The 15,635-nt window shown below is 43.3% G+C and overlaps 1 protein-coding gene across 1 annotated transcript; it reads left to right on the top strand.

Annotated features, from left to right (window-relative positions):
• The first annotated feature begins 4,738 nt into the window (after positions 1-4,738).
• Positions 4,739-15,216, top strand: LOC102380283 (olfactory receptor 10A4-like). Its single transcript, XM_006035988.2, has 2 exons — positions 4,739-5,626; positions 15,154-15,216. Exons 1-2 carry the CDS (start codon positions 4,739-4,741, stop codon positions 15,214-15,216), a joined length of 951 nt encoding a protein of 316 aa, XP_006036050.2.
• Positions 15,217-15,635: the final 419 nt, after the last annotated feature.

The following is a 15,635-nucleotide window of genomic DNA, read 5'->3' as shown; positions in this document are numbered from 1 at the left end:
GTATCCCAAGGGTTCATCTATTATTATATATTTCCCCATACATGTTGGGGCTGTGTGTACACCATGAAGATATCGATCTATGTTCCAAGAACAGGTAAGAGATTTTGCAATTTAGGGATGCCAAATCAAGTGTTAGTCATAAGTGACCTTTCCAAAATTAACTGAGTTAAGCACCCAACTCCATTGATTATTAACAGATACAAAATATTCTATGTATTTCAATGATTTATTTATTTACTGTCATGCTTTGTGCATTTTGTTTTAGTCACTGTATTGCTGACAATCTCTTGCTTTTTTTGAATGTCATTCCTTGTTTTAGTGTACATTTGCCCTGTAGTCACAGAAATGACCACAACGTAGTTTAGAGATATGCAAGCTAACTTTAAGTAAATCAGTGTGGATATTGGTAGTAAACTAACAAATAGAGGTCATCAGGTCTGAAAAGCAATCTTAGGTATCTCTACAACGCAGTCACAAAATGTAGGTTTATATTCTTTTTTCCTCGCTCTGCTTTCTGTCATCTACTTTTGAAATGAAAAGTGAGAGAGAAGGATAATGTAATCAAACTGAGTAATTAAGTGAAAGAACATATTTCAAAGCTGTAATATCTCTATTCTATTCTATGTTAATTATTACGAGAATCTGTGTTAGAAATCTGAATATTTCTCTAATCCTGGAAACATTCTCGCAAAGGCTAGTGATTAGAATTGCAAAGGTTGCAAGAAGGCATTTCCATTTCCATCAAGAAACATCATGATGGAGGTATTTTTCTTATGTATTTCCTTGTGTGTTTCCACATAAAAATTCGAAAAATATTTTACACCAGAAAACTGCCAAAAAGCAAGGAATTTTAAGGTAAATTCTGCAGAATATGGAAGGTGATTTCAGTTTGTCCAGAAAATGGTTAGTTGTTAGCTTTTCTGATGAAAAAAAGGCAGGAGGAGATGTGGAAATCACAGTCCATATATTCAGCTTTTCATGTATTGGAAAACCAAGTTTGGCCTCAAAATGCACCAGCAGAATTTCTGTGAGCAGCACATAATCATCACTATCAACAATAGGAACAACACATGTCTGTGTTTGTTTTAATAAACATTTGTTTGAGAATTTACCTGTCTGTCTATCTAACCAACTTTTACAAAGTCTATCACTTCAGGGTCTGGTGTGAAAAATGTCTTCTACAGCTAGCCGATGAATTTCCTTTCCACACACCGGAGTCAAGCAGGAGAACGTATTTCATTCTGCAGACATTTGACCTTGTACAAGGTAAGGTAATGAGTAGAGAGCTCACAGTGCATTTACTCCATTGCAAGATGAGATTTCCACCCGTCCTGCCCATTTATCATGGGGAAAACAAAGTCTCATTTTAGAATTGAGTATGATACTGTTCCAGCTAAGAGCTTTGGGAGTGGCTTTGCTGGAAGCCATGCATGGCCAGGGACAGCATAAGTGGCACACAGGTTCCTGTTCTCTTCTCTGTCTGGCTTGCCATCCCGTACCTCCCTTGCTAGCAGGGAGCCAGGCACAGAAGGAAGAACTAAGTGTGTTCCTGTCCCCAGCAGTGTGAAGCAGTTGTGGATCTCAGGCTTTTCCTATTCCAGGCTCAGCTGGGAAAAGCAATGGAAGGTGGAGACAGGCAGTGGGAGGAAAGGCGAGGAGGCAAGTGGTTTGGGAAGAGGCACCAGGGCAGCAAGGGGTGGGTGTCAGGATACCTGCTTTCCCATGTTGCCTGTCTGCCCACTCTTGGTTTTGCCACCTCTTGCCCCACTGCCTCTGCTTTCTCCTTGACTGCTTCCTCCTACTTCTACTTTCCCCAGACTTCCCCCCACAACATGGGTTCCCCACTGCCTGCCCCTGTTTTCCCCACCTTCTGCCCCTTGTCTTTGCTTTCCTGCCACAGTGGTAGGGGAAACAATTTTAAGAAATATATTCTAGAGATGGAAAATCATAACATATGTATCATTTTCTAAATCTAGGGTCTATTATTGGGCATGGGGAGTATATCTTAAATTTGAAATCATCTTAGACTGGGGTAAATACAGTAATATATAAAACACCTTTAGCCTTGCTTACTCCTTTAGAAATATCATTGAGTAGACCATAACATTGAGTAGACTGAGACAAATTGGAGGATTGGGCCAAAAGAAATCTCATGAGGTTCAACAAGGACAAGTAGAAAGTCCTGCACTTAGGTACAGAATAATCCATGCACGAGGACAGACCGGGGGATGACTGGTTGGGCAGCAGCTCTGCAGAAAAGGACCTGGGGTTACAGTGGACAATGAACTGAATATGAACCAGCAGTGTGGCCTTGTTGCAAAGAAGGCTAAAGGCATACTGGGCTGCATCTGTAGGACTGTAGCCGACAGGCCAAAGGAAATGATTATTCCTCTCTATTCAGCACTGGTCAGTTGTGGGGTCCTGTGTTCAGTTTAGGGCCCCCCACTAGAGAAAGGATGTAAACAAATTGGAGAGGGTCCACCAGAGGACAACAAAATGGTGAAGGGGCTTGGGGATTTGACTTGCACAGAGAGGTTGAGGGAACTGGGATTTTTTAGTCTAGAGAAGAGGAGACTGAGAGGGGATTTAATAGCAGCCTTCAAATACCGGAAAGGGATTCATAAGAGGATGGAACTACGCTATTCTCAGTGGTGGCAGACAACAAAACAAGGAACAATGGTCTCCAGTTGCAGGAAGGGAAGCTTAGGTTAGATATTAGGAAGAATTTTCTCAGTAGGAGGGTAGCAAAACACTGGAACAGGTTACGCAGAGAGGTGGTGGAAGCTCTCTCCTTGGAGGTTTTCAAGACCCAGCTAGACAAAGCTTTGGCTGGGATGATCTAGTTGGGGCTGGTCCTGCTTTGAGCAGGGGGTTGAGCTACATGTGACCTCCTGAGATGTTACCCTTCCAATACACATTTCTATGATTCTCCTTTGTCTGGGGGCCCGATTCCCTTCTATGTTTGGGGAGTATTTGTACTCACATTTTTAACCTACTGGGGAAAATGATTTATCCTAAAATCCTGCTAATAGGTTGCTCTCAATCAGTCTTATTGAAAGCTGTTTCACTTTGTATAACATCATTAAATATTCATGGTACTAAGATAATATGAATAACTCTAGAGCTGGTAGGTAGGCTACTCATCTGGGTCGTCTATTTTTTTCAGATCCAGCTTCAAGGATGTCTAAATTTTGCATACAAAATGGGCATCTCTTACAAATTCTATTAAAGGTCATCAGTTGCCAGCTACTGTATAGAACGGTGGTTCGGGTACTTCTCCTGTGGGTAGAAGATATGATTTCCAACTCTATCAGATGGAGAAGAGAAGTGAATGTGGGTCTCAGACAGGCTAACTGAATTGTCTAATGTCTGAGATTCTGGTAAACAGATGTCCTGTACGTCTCCCTGTTTTTCTTCTTTTTTGTTTCTTGTTTACTTCCTTTTTTATTATTTGCACATAGGACAAAACAACATTTTTCTAAAACTTCCTAAAGGAATTTGAATCTGAACTGACACCCCCCACGCCACTTTGTTTGTTTCAGTTTAGCCTGTCCCACTTGGGGAAAATGCTATTCTATCATGGTCTATCCATTTTATTTAAAGAGTAAAAATTCAAGGTACCAAAAAACGTTGGAGAGCAGGGACTATCTAACCCCTTCTTATGCCCCACTCCATCAGTGTAGGACAGTGTTCATTCTATGTGGCTCACTTTTTTAGCTCTAACTATTGTTCATATTTGGCTACTTTGCTTTGCCTCAAGAAGATCTCTGCACAATGTTCTGGGAAATGTTTAGCCCAGGACCCAGTGATTTGGGTCCTGATGATAGATTAGGCACAAACTTCCTCTGGATAAGGTGTGGGAAGAGCCAATATCCCTTACTTCCAAGACATGGTGGAAGTGCTGTCCGCATTCTTCAGCATCAAACTGTCACAAGCTATTTCTTTCCTTCTGTGAACCTGCTCCCTGGGATTTACACCCAGTTACACACCTCCCCAGGTAGAAGAAGATCACTTCTCACCAGAATCCTTCTCAGGTTTAGCAGAAGTGTACAGGCAACAAAAAGCTATAGAGTATGCAAATGTGCCAAAAAGGCTCTGTATACAGTTGCATTTGGGAATCTATGTTAAGTTTAGGGTCTAAAGATGAATAAGATTCTGGCCTTCAGAGTCAGATTATATTGCTTTGATTATCACAATGGAATTAAGTGTTTAAGTGGGACTCTAGTCCACCCTAATTCCTAAAAATCACTTAAGATATCTATTTTTTATAATAAACTATCACCTGATCCTTAAGAGTAAGTTACCTAAAAAAAAAATCAGAAAAGTGCAGGACCCACAGAACTCTGTTAATATATGTCATCTTACCTTCCTGACAGGGGGAAAGAATCTAGCCCTATTGATTTCCAAGCTGGTTGTTGCATGTAATTGTGAATTTTACTGACTCTGATTTCAATCTACTCATTCAAAATATTGATTATTTTTATCTCATACTTCAGTATGATTTCATATATATATATGATTAATATATGCCCATCCCTGGAAGGCAAGGGGACAGGAGGGGGCATAGGGATTAGGAAGGAAATGGAAAAAATGGCATCTTTTGAAAATCCGGGTGCTTAAAAAAGGTCAGTCTGAGCAGCTTTGTCTCATAATTGCTACCTAATATCAGAAAATTTATGTTGCTCTGGTTTGCCTCTTTTCTTAGGACTAAACTTTGTCGTGAGGAGAAGAAAACCACATGGAAAGAAACAATCAGACAGTTATCACAGAATTTGTTCTCCTGGGAGTGTCTGGCCTTCCAGAACTACAGGCCTTGCTGTTCCTTGTATTCCTAATGAGCTACATTACTGCACTGACAGGAAACCTTCTCATCTTTACCTTGACATTGGCAGATTCTGCTCTCCACACACCCATGTATTTTTTCCTCAGGAATTTGTCCTTCCTGGAGATCTCTTACACCTCGGTAACCCTCCCAAAGATGCTGGCCAACCTCATCTTGGAGGATAAAACCATCTCATTCACTGGCTGTGCCACACAGATGTATTTCCTTCTATTTCTTGGCGGCACAGAATGCTTCCTCTTGGGCGTCATGGCATATGACCGCTACGCTGCGATATGCCATCCCTTACACTACACATGTATCATGAATAACACAAGGTGCACAGTAATGGCTGCTGTGTCATGGTTGAGTGGTATATTCATGTCCTTTGTCCACATCTCAGTCATTTTTATCTTACCTTTTTCTGGCTCCCATGAAATCAATCATTTTTTCTGTGACATCCCCCCAGTCCTGAAGCGGGCCTGTGGAGACACTTTCTTGAATGAAATTGTGGTCTTTGTGTCTGCCCTTATATTCATAACATTTTCCTTTGTCTTGATTCTGGTGTCATACCTTCTTATCATCATTGCTATCATGAACATGCCCTCAGCTGAGGGTAGGCAAAAGGCTTTCTCCACCTGCTCCTCACACCTGGTGGTGGTGACATTGTTCTACGGGGCTGGCATTGTTATGTATCTGCGCCCTAATTCTGCATATGCCCCAGATATGGACAAACTGCTCTCTCTCTTCTACACAATCATAACCCCCATGTTAAATCCTATCATATACAGCCTGAGGAACAGGGAAGTGAAGGGGGCTCTGAGAAGAGTGATAGCCAGAAACTGCTTTCTGAAAACAAGGTCATAAAAATACAGGCGACCCTTGCCATTCGCGGGGGATATGTTCTTGTATCCCCCGTGAATGGGGAAATCTGTGAATAAGGCACTGCATTCCTGATTGCAGTCTGCGTTCATGAACGCAGTGCCCCTGGCGGATGGGGGGGGCATGGCTCCGGCTGCGACAGTGGGAGCACGGCGGCAGAAGCCCAGTGGCAGCAAGTGCAGAGCTCCTGAGGAGCTCCTGTAAGTGTATAAAGTGTATTTAAAATGTGGGTTCGGCATTTGCGAATATTTGAAACCGTGAATGCCAAACCCTTGAATAGCGAGGGTTTCCTGTAGTACAATGAGGCAATGATGGAACCATGTAAAACACTTGAGATATGGGTTTATCTGGAGTGAGGTTGTAGTTGAGTTAGATACAGAAATGTTGGTTAATCTATAGGAACATTCCTTTTCTGCTCTGTCCAAGCAAATTTGCAGTTTAAGAGGCATCTGAGAAGATCACATCTAGGAAGTTATATTTTTGTATTTCTATTGCTTGGTTTTCTTTTCAATGGAAAAATATACTTAAAGTGGTTTCATTTTCTCTAGAAACTTAAGTGGGAAATTCATCTAAATGCTTAAGGTGTTATCAAAAAATCTAAAATTTGAAGATGTTTCTTTATTCATTACACAAGTCACCCCATTTGCCTAATGGACATATATAGTTGACTAAAACCTTCCAAAATGTGTCTTTAGGTTTACAGTTTTTCACTTACCCTGCCACCTCTCAAATTAAAAGGCCATCTTCCATGAGAATGAAATAAAAGTGTTTGCCCCTGATGTTTTAATTGTATAATTAAAACAAAAATTCTTGACTACGTCTTTAGATCTGATGGGTGGGTTAAATCTAAAAAGCAGGGAAACATATCCTGCCTAACAGGATACTAATGTGCATGGGCCATTCAGGATTATCTTTCTATTCTGTATACACAAGGTCTATCTTTCTACCTTTGTGAAGAGTAGAGTGGCTAGAATAAGATTTGGGAAAACTAGGGGATGCGTGACATGGATTCATTTTGTAACAGGTCATGACTATTATATGTACATCTTTCTGTGACTGATTTTGTCATGTTTGTTTAATAAGTATGTAAAGAAAGATCAGTTGGGAAATTTTAGACATGAGCTTTCCTTTGATACCTGGAACTACATTGGAAATATTAAAGAAGGATGTGTAAGTACCCTGAAGATAATAAAAGGATAGCTTTGTTCATCATATCAAACCAGTCTCATCTTCTTTCTTGATAGAGCAGGCTGCCTAGAGGGTGAGGGGGAAACAGTAGATATAAGGTAGGCACTACTGATGTATAATACATCCATGGGTATGTGTGGTGTCTGACTAACATGTGGGCATCCTGAATGGGTTTCTTGAGCATACCAGATATCCTGCCCATGATGCCCAGTGTTTGGCTCAGGCTTGGTTACGGAACTGCTGCTGCAGCTGGGCCTGGCTGCATGGCCTGTGCTGGTACCAGGGCTTGGGTACCTCTTGGGCCAGGGCTGGATCCTAGGGCTCCCCCTGGTTAGTGAACTGCTAAAACCTGAGGTGCAGGCACATGTCCTTGACTTCTCTCTGGCCTTCAGTCAGTTCTCCCTTAAGACTCAAACCACACATAGACCAGGCCCAGTCTACATCTGGGACCACTGTCCCTCTTGGTGGTCTCTCCAGGCATCCCATCTCTGTCTCATAGTTATACCCTGTTCTCTAAATCTGAATACCTTCTGTTTTTGTTCTTAGCCTGTCCCTGTCCCCTCAATATGGACTCCTTTAATTCCTAGTCAGCTTTCTTGCACTCCCTACAGCTATTCTTCCTGTTCTGTACCTCTCTCTCTGCTCTCCCTGGGTCCCCTTCAGTTACTTCTTCCATATTTCAGGGCTCACAATCTCTCTCCTTGTTGCTGATACGATGGATCTGACACACCTTTGGCCTCTTGTAAACAGTCCAGCTTCAGATTGGCTGAACAGCAGTAAAGAATCAGTGTTTCCTACATCTAAGGGACAAATGTAAATGCAACCAAGTGTCACCAGTTTGGAAACATATTTAAAAAGTAGCAGTTCCAGGGCAAACAGAAGTATTTGGTCTGAGCATTCTAGGCTGAGTGGCAACCCGTAGTGCTATTTCTCCACCACCTGGATGAGAGGGGAGGAAGGAAGAGGGGGAAGAGAGAGAGAAGGAGAGAGATCATCTCAACATGTCCTGTGATGGCCCAGTCTCTGAAGGCCCTGAGGACTGCTGAACACAGAGGAAGATTCTAAGCACCTCTTCCCAGCTCCAGTTATGGTGTCTTTGTGGATGCACTGGACAATGGTGGAACAGACAGAGTTGTGGGTTCAAACGGGTGTTCCTTGAGCCAGTATTGTCTTCCAAGTTGTTGCTGGGTAATGTGGCCTTCATGGACATGTGCCTTCATGTTCAGCAGTTGCTACAAAACATGGCCTGAAATAGATGGCATGCCTTTGTGATCAACTGTAAGTAGTGGGGATAAGGCCACATGTGGCCTGTGGCCCTGTGACAGTAAAGTTCAGCCTGCATTAAAGAATGTGTTCTCAGTTGTTTGTGTATGTGCCTCTGTGCGTGTGTGTGTGTGTGTGTGTGTGGGGTTGGGTTCAGGGAGGGACTGTGGCTGGCTGCCTGGAGGGCTGATCAAATGATTGTTGTGTAACATTTAGCATGCACACATAACACAGAACATTAGAAAATCCAACATAATAAAACTGTATCTCAGTCAGATAGGTACATTTTCAAACTGTTGTAGCCAGTTGTATTACAATGTAATGTGCATGTATGTCTGTTTAAACTGCATTTGGAAGTCTGATCTTTACATGTATCCACACCCAAAGTCCTCCTAGGTGGGCTTTTTGCTTGACTACTTTTGTGCCTCCTAAATGCAACTTTTCATTTTCACATTTTCCTTAGTTCCTTGGTCAGGGATTATACTTTATATTTTATTTTTAAAGCACTTTAAACAAAGGTGTTCTGTAGTGAATGTTTTCATAATTTTAATTGGTGAAGGTGATATTTGTCCAATAGAAGAAGGATAAAATAAATAAATAACTTCATAAAATTGTCTTTTAACTTCTTATGCCTTTCCTTTTTTAAAAAAAATGTTCCATCCGCCAGTGGAGCCAAAATTATCCAATTGCCATTTATTCATTTTACATCATACATATTAGATTCCTGGACATAGTTTCTGTATATGTTCAAAAGTGCTAGAGACAGGATGTTGGTGTCCAGACCTGAAAATCAGTTGGGGGTGGAATGGAGTCAAAGGCAGAGCTGGAGAGGGCAAGCAGGATCCAGAGGCAAGCTGTGTTAGGAAACCAAGAGGGCTACAGGAGAGTGGAGTCCACAGCTAAGTCAGAGAACCAGGAAATCAAGAGTTAAGTAGAGAGAGTCCTCAGGGTACAGCTTAGGATCAGGAAAAGCCCTGTTACCCAGGTATTCCCTGTTCTTTTTCATGATCTTAAATAAGAGATGTGGGAGGTCAGGTGGTAGGTGCCAAGCCACTTGGGTACAATAGAGTTGGCATAGTCTTGGGCACTGACCGTGGTCTTACAGAAGCCCTATCTGGACTCTGGAAACAGCAGCAAAAGTAGGCTGTGTTGGTAAGGCCAAGGCCCTGGGTTCAGTGTCGCAGACCTGACATTTCAGCCACCTCCCCACTTAAGATAAGCCCCTAGATGGTGGTTCTGATTTATTGAGGTGGTTCTTATGGAATGCCTTCAATTAAAGGGCATGGGCATTTTCTTCAGGTTAAGATGTGTGATCTTCAGGCCCATCCCTCCCAACCACTGAGGTACCAGAGCTTCCCCTGTCTCCATTTTGGGGCCAAGACTTTCACAAGAGATTGGGGAGACTGGGTCTGATGCAGCAAAACATTTTCTATATATCATCTGAGATGGGATACATGGAATACTTGATGGGCCTTTAGGGTTAAAGGTTAGTTTGGGTCATGGGGTTGATCTGCTGGCTAACACAATAGGCTCCTAGGACACAATGGTCCATTTTTTTACAAAGGTCAGTCTGTATGGAGCTGTTCAGCAGAGAGTTACACTTTCTAGTCAATGGGGTGGGAAAGCCCTGGACATCAGTTTAGGCCAACCTGTGTTTTATAATCTTCCTAGGCCTTTTGAAAATGCTGTGTCAGTTGTTTTTGGATGTGGTGCATGTGCTGTACCCAGTATGCAGATGTGGGGTTGGTGGATCTGTTAGTGCCAGGTGACACTGGGATGTAGGGGCAAGGGCAGAGCGACTAGAACTATAATTTGCAAAGAACGAACTTTGCCTTGTGAAGTAACAAAAGGGAGGACCAGTTATCTTGTCAGAAGTTAAGGTAGCAATGGAAGTACCTGCAATGGAAGGATCTGATTAGTCCTTTCAGTTTGGCCGTTAGTTTGACGATAAGAGGGAGATGAGTGTTGGGTTTAGACTTCCAACAACTGTAAGGCTTCCTGCCAGAAATGAGGGATGAATTGGCAGCTTGGTCAGATGCGCTGTATCTTGGGAGTCTGTTGATCCAAATCACATGGTCTACCCACAGCCAGGCTTTGTCTTTAGCAGAGGAGCAGCCAGCACATGGGAAAGAAGTGGGACAGGTTTGTCATGGGAAGTTCATGAAAAAAGCTTGAGATATGAATTTCTACAGTGAAATCTAAGTCAATAGCTGCCCATGGCTGAGGAGAGGTAGGAAGGCATTTGAGGAGTCTGCTAAGCTCCTGATGAGGCCTGTTGGTACGCTCGCATACACCACAGGAGTACACAAAAGCCTGTACTGTCTTTTGCCTCTGTGGCCACCAAAAGTAGTGAGAGGTGAGTTGGTACATTGGTGCCATCTTAGGGTGTCTCAACAGTGGAGAATCATGGCTGAGATAAAGGACAGTCAACCTGACAGGGCCAGGGGCACACTGAACTTTCTCCTCATAAAGATAATTCCCTTTTTATGTGATGTGGGTCTTTCTTGACAACTTACTTGTCCTCTGGAGGTACTTTTAAATATCTTTCTATAGGTTGTAGGTAGGCTGTAGCCATTCAGTAATGGCCTGAATTAATGCTTGCTGCTGGGTCCATCTGGACCATGTGAACTTTAACAATTCTGAGAGTACGCTACCTCAACCTACTACCTGCATCACAGGGATATCACTTTCTCCACTCTGCCCACATCTGGGTAGTCACTGTAATGCATTGAGTACTCAATGGGCACATCTATATGTCTCCATGTGGTGATGTTGCTATGCTACTGTGCTTTAGTACTTCCTTTTGGAAGTATTAGAACATGTCACAGAAACAACCGATACTGCTCCATACAGGCAACGCACCCTTAGATTTCCCAGCTATGCTGCCATAGTGACATGCTGTAAGTGGGGAGAGCATCATTATGACAACGTAGCTAATGGTCCCGTGTAGACCCATGTGATTGCTACATTGCCCTAGCATGCCATACAGAAGTGTAACCCATTGCTACATCACCATAGGGTGATGTGTAACCATGCCTTCTTTGCCCGTATCTGGGTTGAGATGGATACCTTGAGGAAAGAAGTGCCATTCAAGCCCTGGAGGACCATGGCTATGGACTGGAGCACTTGGAAGGCATGAAGGACTCTGAAGTCACATGGCCAGGCCAGCTGCCTTGCCTAGAGCGCTACCTTGAGGACTATGTACTAAGGTGAGGGCCCCAGATTGTGAAGTAAAAGGAGAACTTTGTTTGTTCTCCAAGAATCTGAGGTAGACCCTTGAGAAGACTGTACCATCATCTTACAAGAATTTGTACCTATCTTCAGACCATGGGATATTTAATATTGTTGCTGATCTGGAGACTCAGGGGTGGGAGACAGTTTGGTTACAATTTTTGGATTCATGCTCACTCGGGTACATTCATATGGGCTCACATACTTGTTTGGCTCAAAGGAATTACACCTTAATAAGCTTATTTAATTGTCACATGGATATTTATGTATCCACACTGGACATAAGTAGCAATGTCACCTGTCCATAAGTACAAAAATTAACATGAATATACTTGGATAACTGCCATTGGGGATATAAAGTGAACAGTTTCTAAGAGCTAAAATTTTGCTCTTAGTATCTGGTCCACAAAAGGAGCAGCAAATTAAAACTTTATCTTGAATGGTGGAGGTCTGTGTGGAGGACTTGAAAGTCTAAGGTTCAAGCTCTGCTAAAGTGGTACTGAAATGGAACTTGGTTACCCTATGATTTTACTCAAAGGAAAAAAAAAACCTCCTTCAAATAGTTAGATATTTTAAAGGAATTATAATCTATCCAGGATGGGCTTAATAGTAAAACCTCACACACTGACAGATTGAAAGCCTGAAAGGTAATGCTGTGATGAAAAACAGAGTGACCAGTTATTCACTGTTACTGAGCAGATTTCATAGCGGTTTGCATGTGCTATCACATGTTGTGTTGTGTTGTGTTGTGTTGTGTTGTGTTGTGTTGTGTTTGGGGGGTAATTTTTTTTCTGGAAAATATGGAGTTTTAAAACCCCCTTTTGAAAACCACATTCTTTATATTCAGTGTGTTATTTATTTGGAAATCAAGCTTTCCTACAAAATATGTTAGCAGAATTTCTGTAGCAAGCCGTCTTCACCACAATGCACTACAATAATAATATCTGGTTTTGTTTTAATAACCATTTGTTTGAAAATCTGTCTGTCTCTCTTTCTGACCTTTATAATTCTGTCTAAGGGCCCCTGACTAAAACTGTCTTCTAAAACTGAGCTATGAGCTTTCATCTGATATACCAGAGTCAGTCAAACTACCAGAAGAATGGTTTTCATCCTCCAGACATTTGATACTGTACAAGGTAAGGTAATGTGGAGTGTTAATGACATAATGTATAAGAGGCAGACAAGAGTCTTTGGGTAAATCTAATATATTTTACTTGATCAACTTAAACAGTTGGAAAAGTTCTTCTTAGTATGCTTGCAGGTATAAATACCCTTCATCACGCTGAGGAAGCGTCTGCAGTTGGTGTGTGCTCACCATATGGGTAACCCATCTTTCAGATCTGCTTCAATGAATATTTATGACTTGAATACAAAACAGACAGTTCTTACAAATGAGAGTGAAAGCCAGAAGTTGTTAAATACTCTGTAGCATGGTGGTATAGTTATATAATACATATATATATATTTTTTTTGGGGGGGGGGAGGCAGGATTATGGAGAGAAATATGGGAGTCTTGTACATCTTGGGGCTGATATTTTCCCACTTGTTTTCACTTCATCCTGCTCCAGTTGAGCAAAATGCTATCCCATCACTGTGTATCCATTTTATCCAAAGGTTATTAAATATAACTTACAGAAAAGCCACTGGAAACAGGGGCCAAGCTAACGCCTTCCTCATGTTTCCTTTGGCTTCCTCTTCTTTTGGTCCTACATATTTTCCCACATTTCCTCCTCAGTGAGATAGTTTAAGAGGAGTCATGGAGATTACTCTGGGCAACATCTAGGCACAGACCCAATGATTAGGGCACCTCGCGGAGACTCTGACAGGTGGAGCAGAAATTGGCCCTTAAGGTCAACAAAGGCTTTAGCATATGATTGTGAAGTTAAATGATGACAAATATTACTCTTTTAGGGTATATTTAAGCAAGTATAAAATGTTTAAACATATCTTTCTTTCTTCCCAAATATTACATGTTATTTTTAATAACACTAAGGCTGTGGCCTGTTCCTGCTCATTTTGGCCACCAATAATTTCATTTTTTCCCCCCAAAATATGACTGTCGCAGGGCACCTCAGTGCCTGCTCCTAGGGAGTAGAAACTGCCAGGGAGAGAGAGCCCTGGCAGAACATAACGAGCACAGCTGCGGGTTGCCAGGGCAACTAATGTGAGTCAGCTGGCCAGAAGGGGGCAGGGCCTGGCCCTCATAAAGCCCAGGGCTGAGGCCAGGCTAGTAGTTCCCTGCCAGCAGCCAGAGGGGCAGGAGTTCTAGCAGTTAGGATTTGAGGTGAAGCCTAACAGCAAGTATAGCTCGTGAGAGCTCCAGAGGCTGGAGTGGTGATGTTGAATTGCAGCCAGGAGGCTTATGTTGTTAGGTTTGAGTTATAGCCTGGAGGCTGGCAGTATGTTTTGCTTTGCTATTACACCTGTGGTTTGGGAGAGGCTATAGGGGTTGGAGGAGGCCTCATAGGGACCCACAGGGGGTGGGACCCTAGTGCCAGTGAGGGTGCAACTTGCGGGGTGTGTAGACCCCAGCCCCAGAGAGGGGTGTTTTGAGAAGCCCCAGTGCAGGTGTGACGAGCCCCAGGAGGGGGCTTTACCAGGAGGCCCGAGCGTGGGCGTGGCGAGCCCCAGGAAGGGGGAGTGCACTTTAGGGAAGCCCAGCGTGGGCACAGCAAGCCCCGAGAGGAGGCACCATTATTAAGGAGCCCAGCGTGGGCACAGCGAGCCCCAGAGAGGGGGCGATATTATTGAGAAGCCCGGCGCGGGCATGTAAGGTCCCAGAGAAGGGGGATTATTGAGAAGCCTGAGACGGGTGTAGCGAGCCTGGCTGTAGGCTAGTGTGGCAACAGCCCTCAGATAGGGGCAGGGTGCTGCGGTGGACCCCGACGGAAGGGGTTAGTAGTACAACGCCCCAGGAGAAAGGCAAGGTGCTGCTGTGGTCCCCAACCAAAGGGGATAGCAGTGCGGTGAGCCGGGATCAGAGAGGGTAGCCGTGCGGTTGGCCTAAAGGACCGGAGACCCACTAGAGGGTCCCTGAGCGGGACAACACTTTTAGAGAAGGCCCTGAGTGGGCTCGACAAGAGTCCCAGTGAGGGGCTGTGTATTAGAGAGAGCCCAGGAGTGGGCTAGATTACAGAGGAGGCCTGGGAGAACGGGCGTGTATCGTGACAAACCAACGTCCAGCACATCTGCGAGGCTTGGGGCGTGGTGTTAGGAGTTGGTAGGAGCCACATGTGGCCCTAAGGCTAGGGTGCCTGGGGAGCATCCGTCGTACAGGGGGACCCCCCGGGGGGTCCAGGAGAACACAGAGACCACGGGGGCGGAGGCCCTGATTAGCCGTGCCCAAGGAGGTGTAAGGCAGCCTCCCGAACTTACTGAACATCAAAGACGTGGCGGGCAAGAATAAGAGGGTGCCCTTGGGCCGGACTTGACACAGTGAGAGGGACCTCAGGGATATCACGGCCCTCCTGAAGGACCCCACTGTAACAATGACCATGGTACATATGGCTGTTCTCTTGTATTAAAGAATCTCTATATTCAGCTACATTGCCATCAAAGAAAAGGACAAGAAGGATCAAAAGTGATTCATGGCAGACAGAGACACTCATCAGAGTCAACAAAGACTAATGTATATCAACTGCTAAAGGGAAGGGACCAGTAGAGGGCATGGAGATTGGAAAGAAAAGGAGAGAATGACATCTTTCTGAATCTGGGTCTTTAGAATAAGTCAGTCTGAGCAGCTTTCCCTGTTAATTTTTACTATATACAAGGAAGTGAAAGGGGCTCTGAGAAGGGTGATAGCCAGAATGTGCTTTCTGAACTCTGGGAGATAAGAATCAGAGAAATAAGAAGAGTTATCAAAAACCAGAAAAAATGGGCATTTTTATTTTTGTTGTCCTGTTGCTTTGTTTTGTTTTCTAGAAGGAGATTTCTTTTCCCCCCAATGCTAGGAAATGAGTCTGGATGTTTACTCTGTTAGTGAAAACATTAAAATCTGAAAAGGTTTCTGTATTCAAGGAACAGGTCATCCAATAGGTCTTCTTTTCATTAGCCAATGTATATAATTTCCCAAACCCTCCCAAAATGTGGCTTTAGGTTTGCAGTTTTTTGCCTATTTTCACTGCCCACCAAACTCCCAAACCAAACAACAATCTTCCATGAACAAGAAAGAAAAGTTAGATTTTTCTTTTCTGATTATTTTATTGGAAAAGTTCAAATAAAATTCTGATCAAATCTCCATATATGATCATTT

Source organism: Alligator sinensis, unplaced genomic scaffold, assembly GCF_000455745.1.
Source record: "Alligator sinensis unplaced genomic scaffold, ASM45574v1 scaffold186_1, whole genome shotgun sequence".
NCBI classification, from domain to species: domain Eukaryota; kingdom Metazoa; phylum Chordata; order Crocodylia; family Alligatoridae; genus Alligator; species Alligator sinensis.
This window is presented reverse-complemented; position numbering and strand designations above follow the sequence as displayed.

Excerpts from the sequence above, each read along its gene's own strand:
- LOC102380283 (XM_006035988.2), top strand. The coding sequence starts at position 4,739 with ATGGAAAGAAACAATCAGACAGTTATCACAGAATTTGTTCTCCTGGGA. Across the intron at positions 5,627-15,153 it reads ACAGCCTGAGGAACAGGGAA|GAAGTGAAAGGGGCTCTGAG; the intron begins GTGAAGGGGGCT and ends ACTATATACAAG.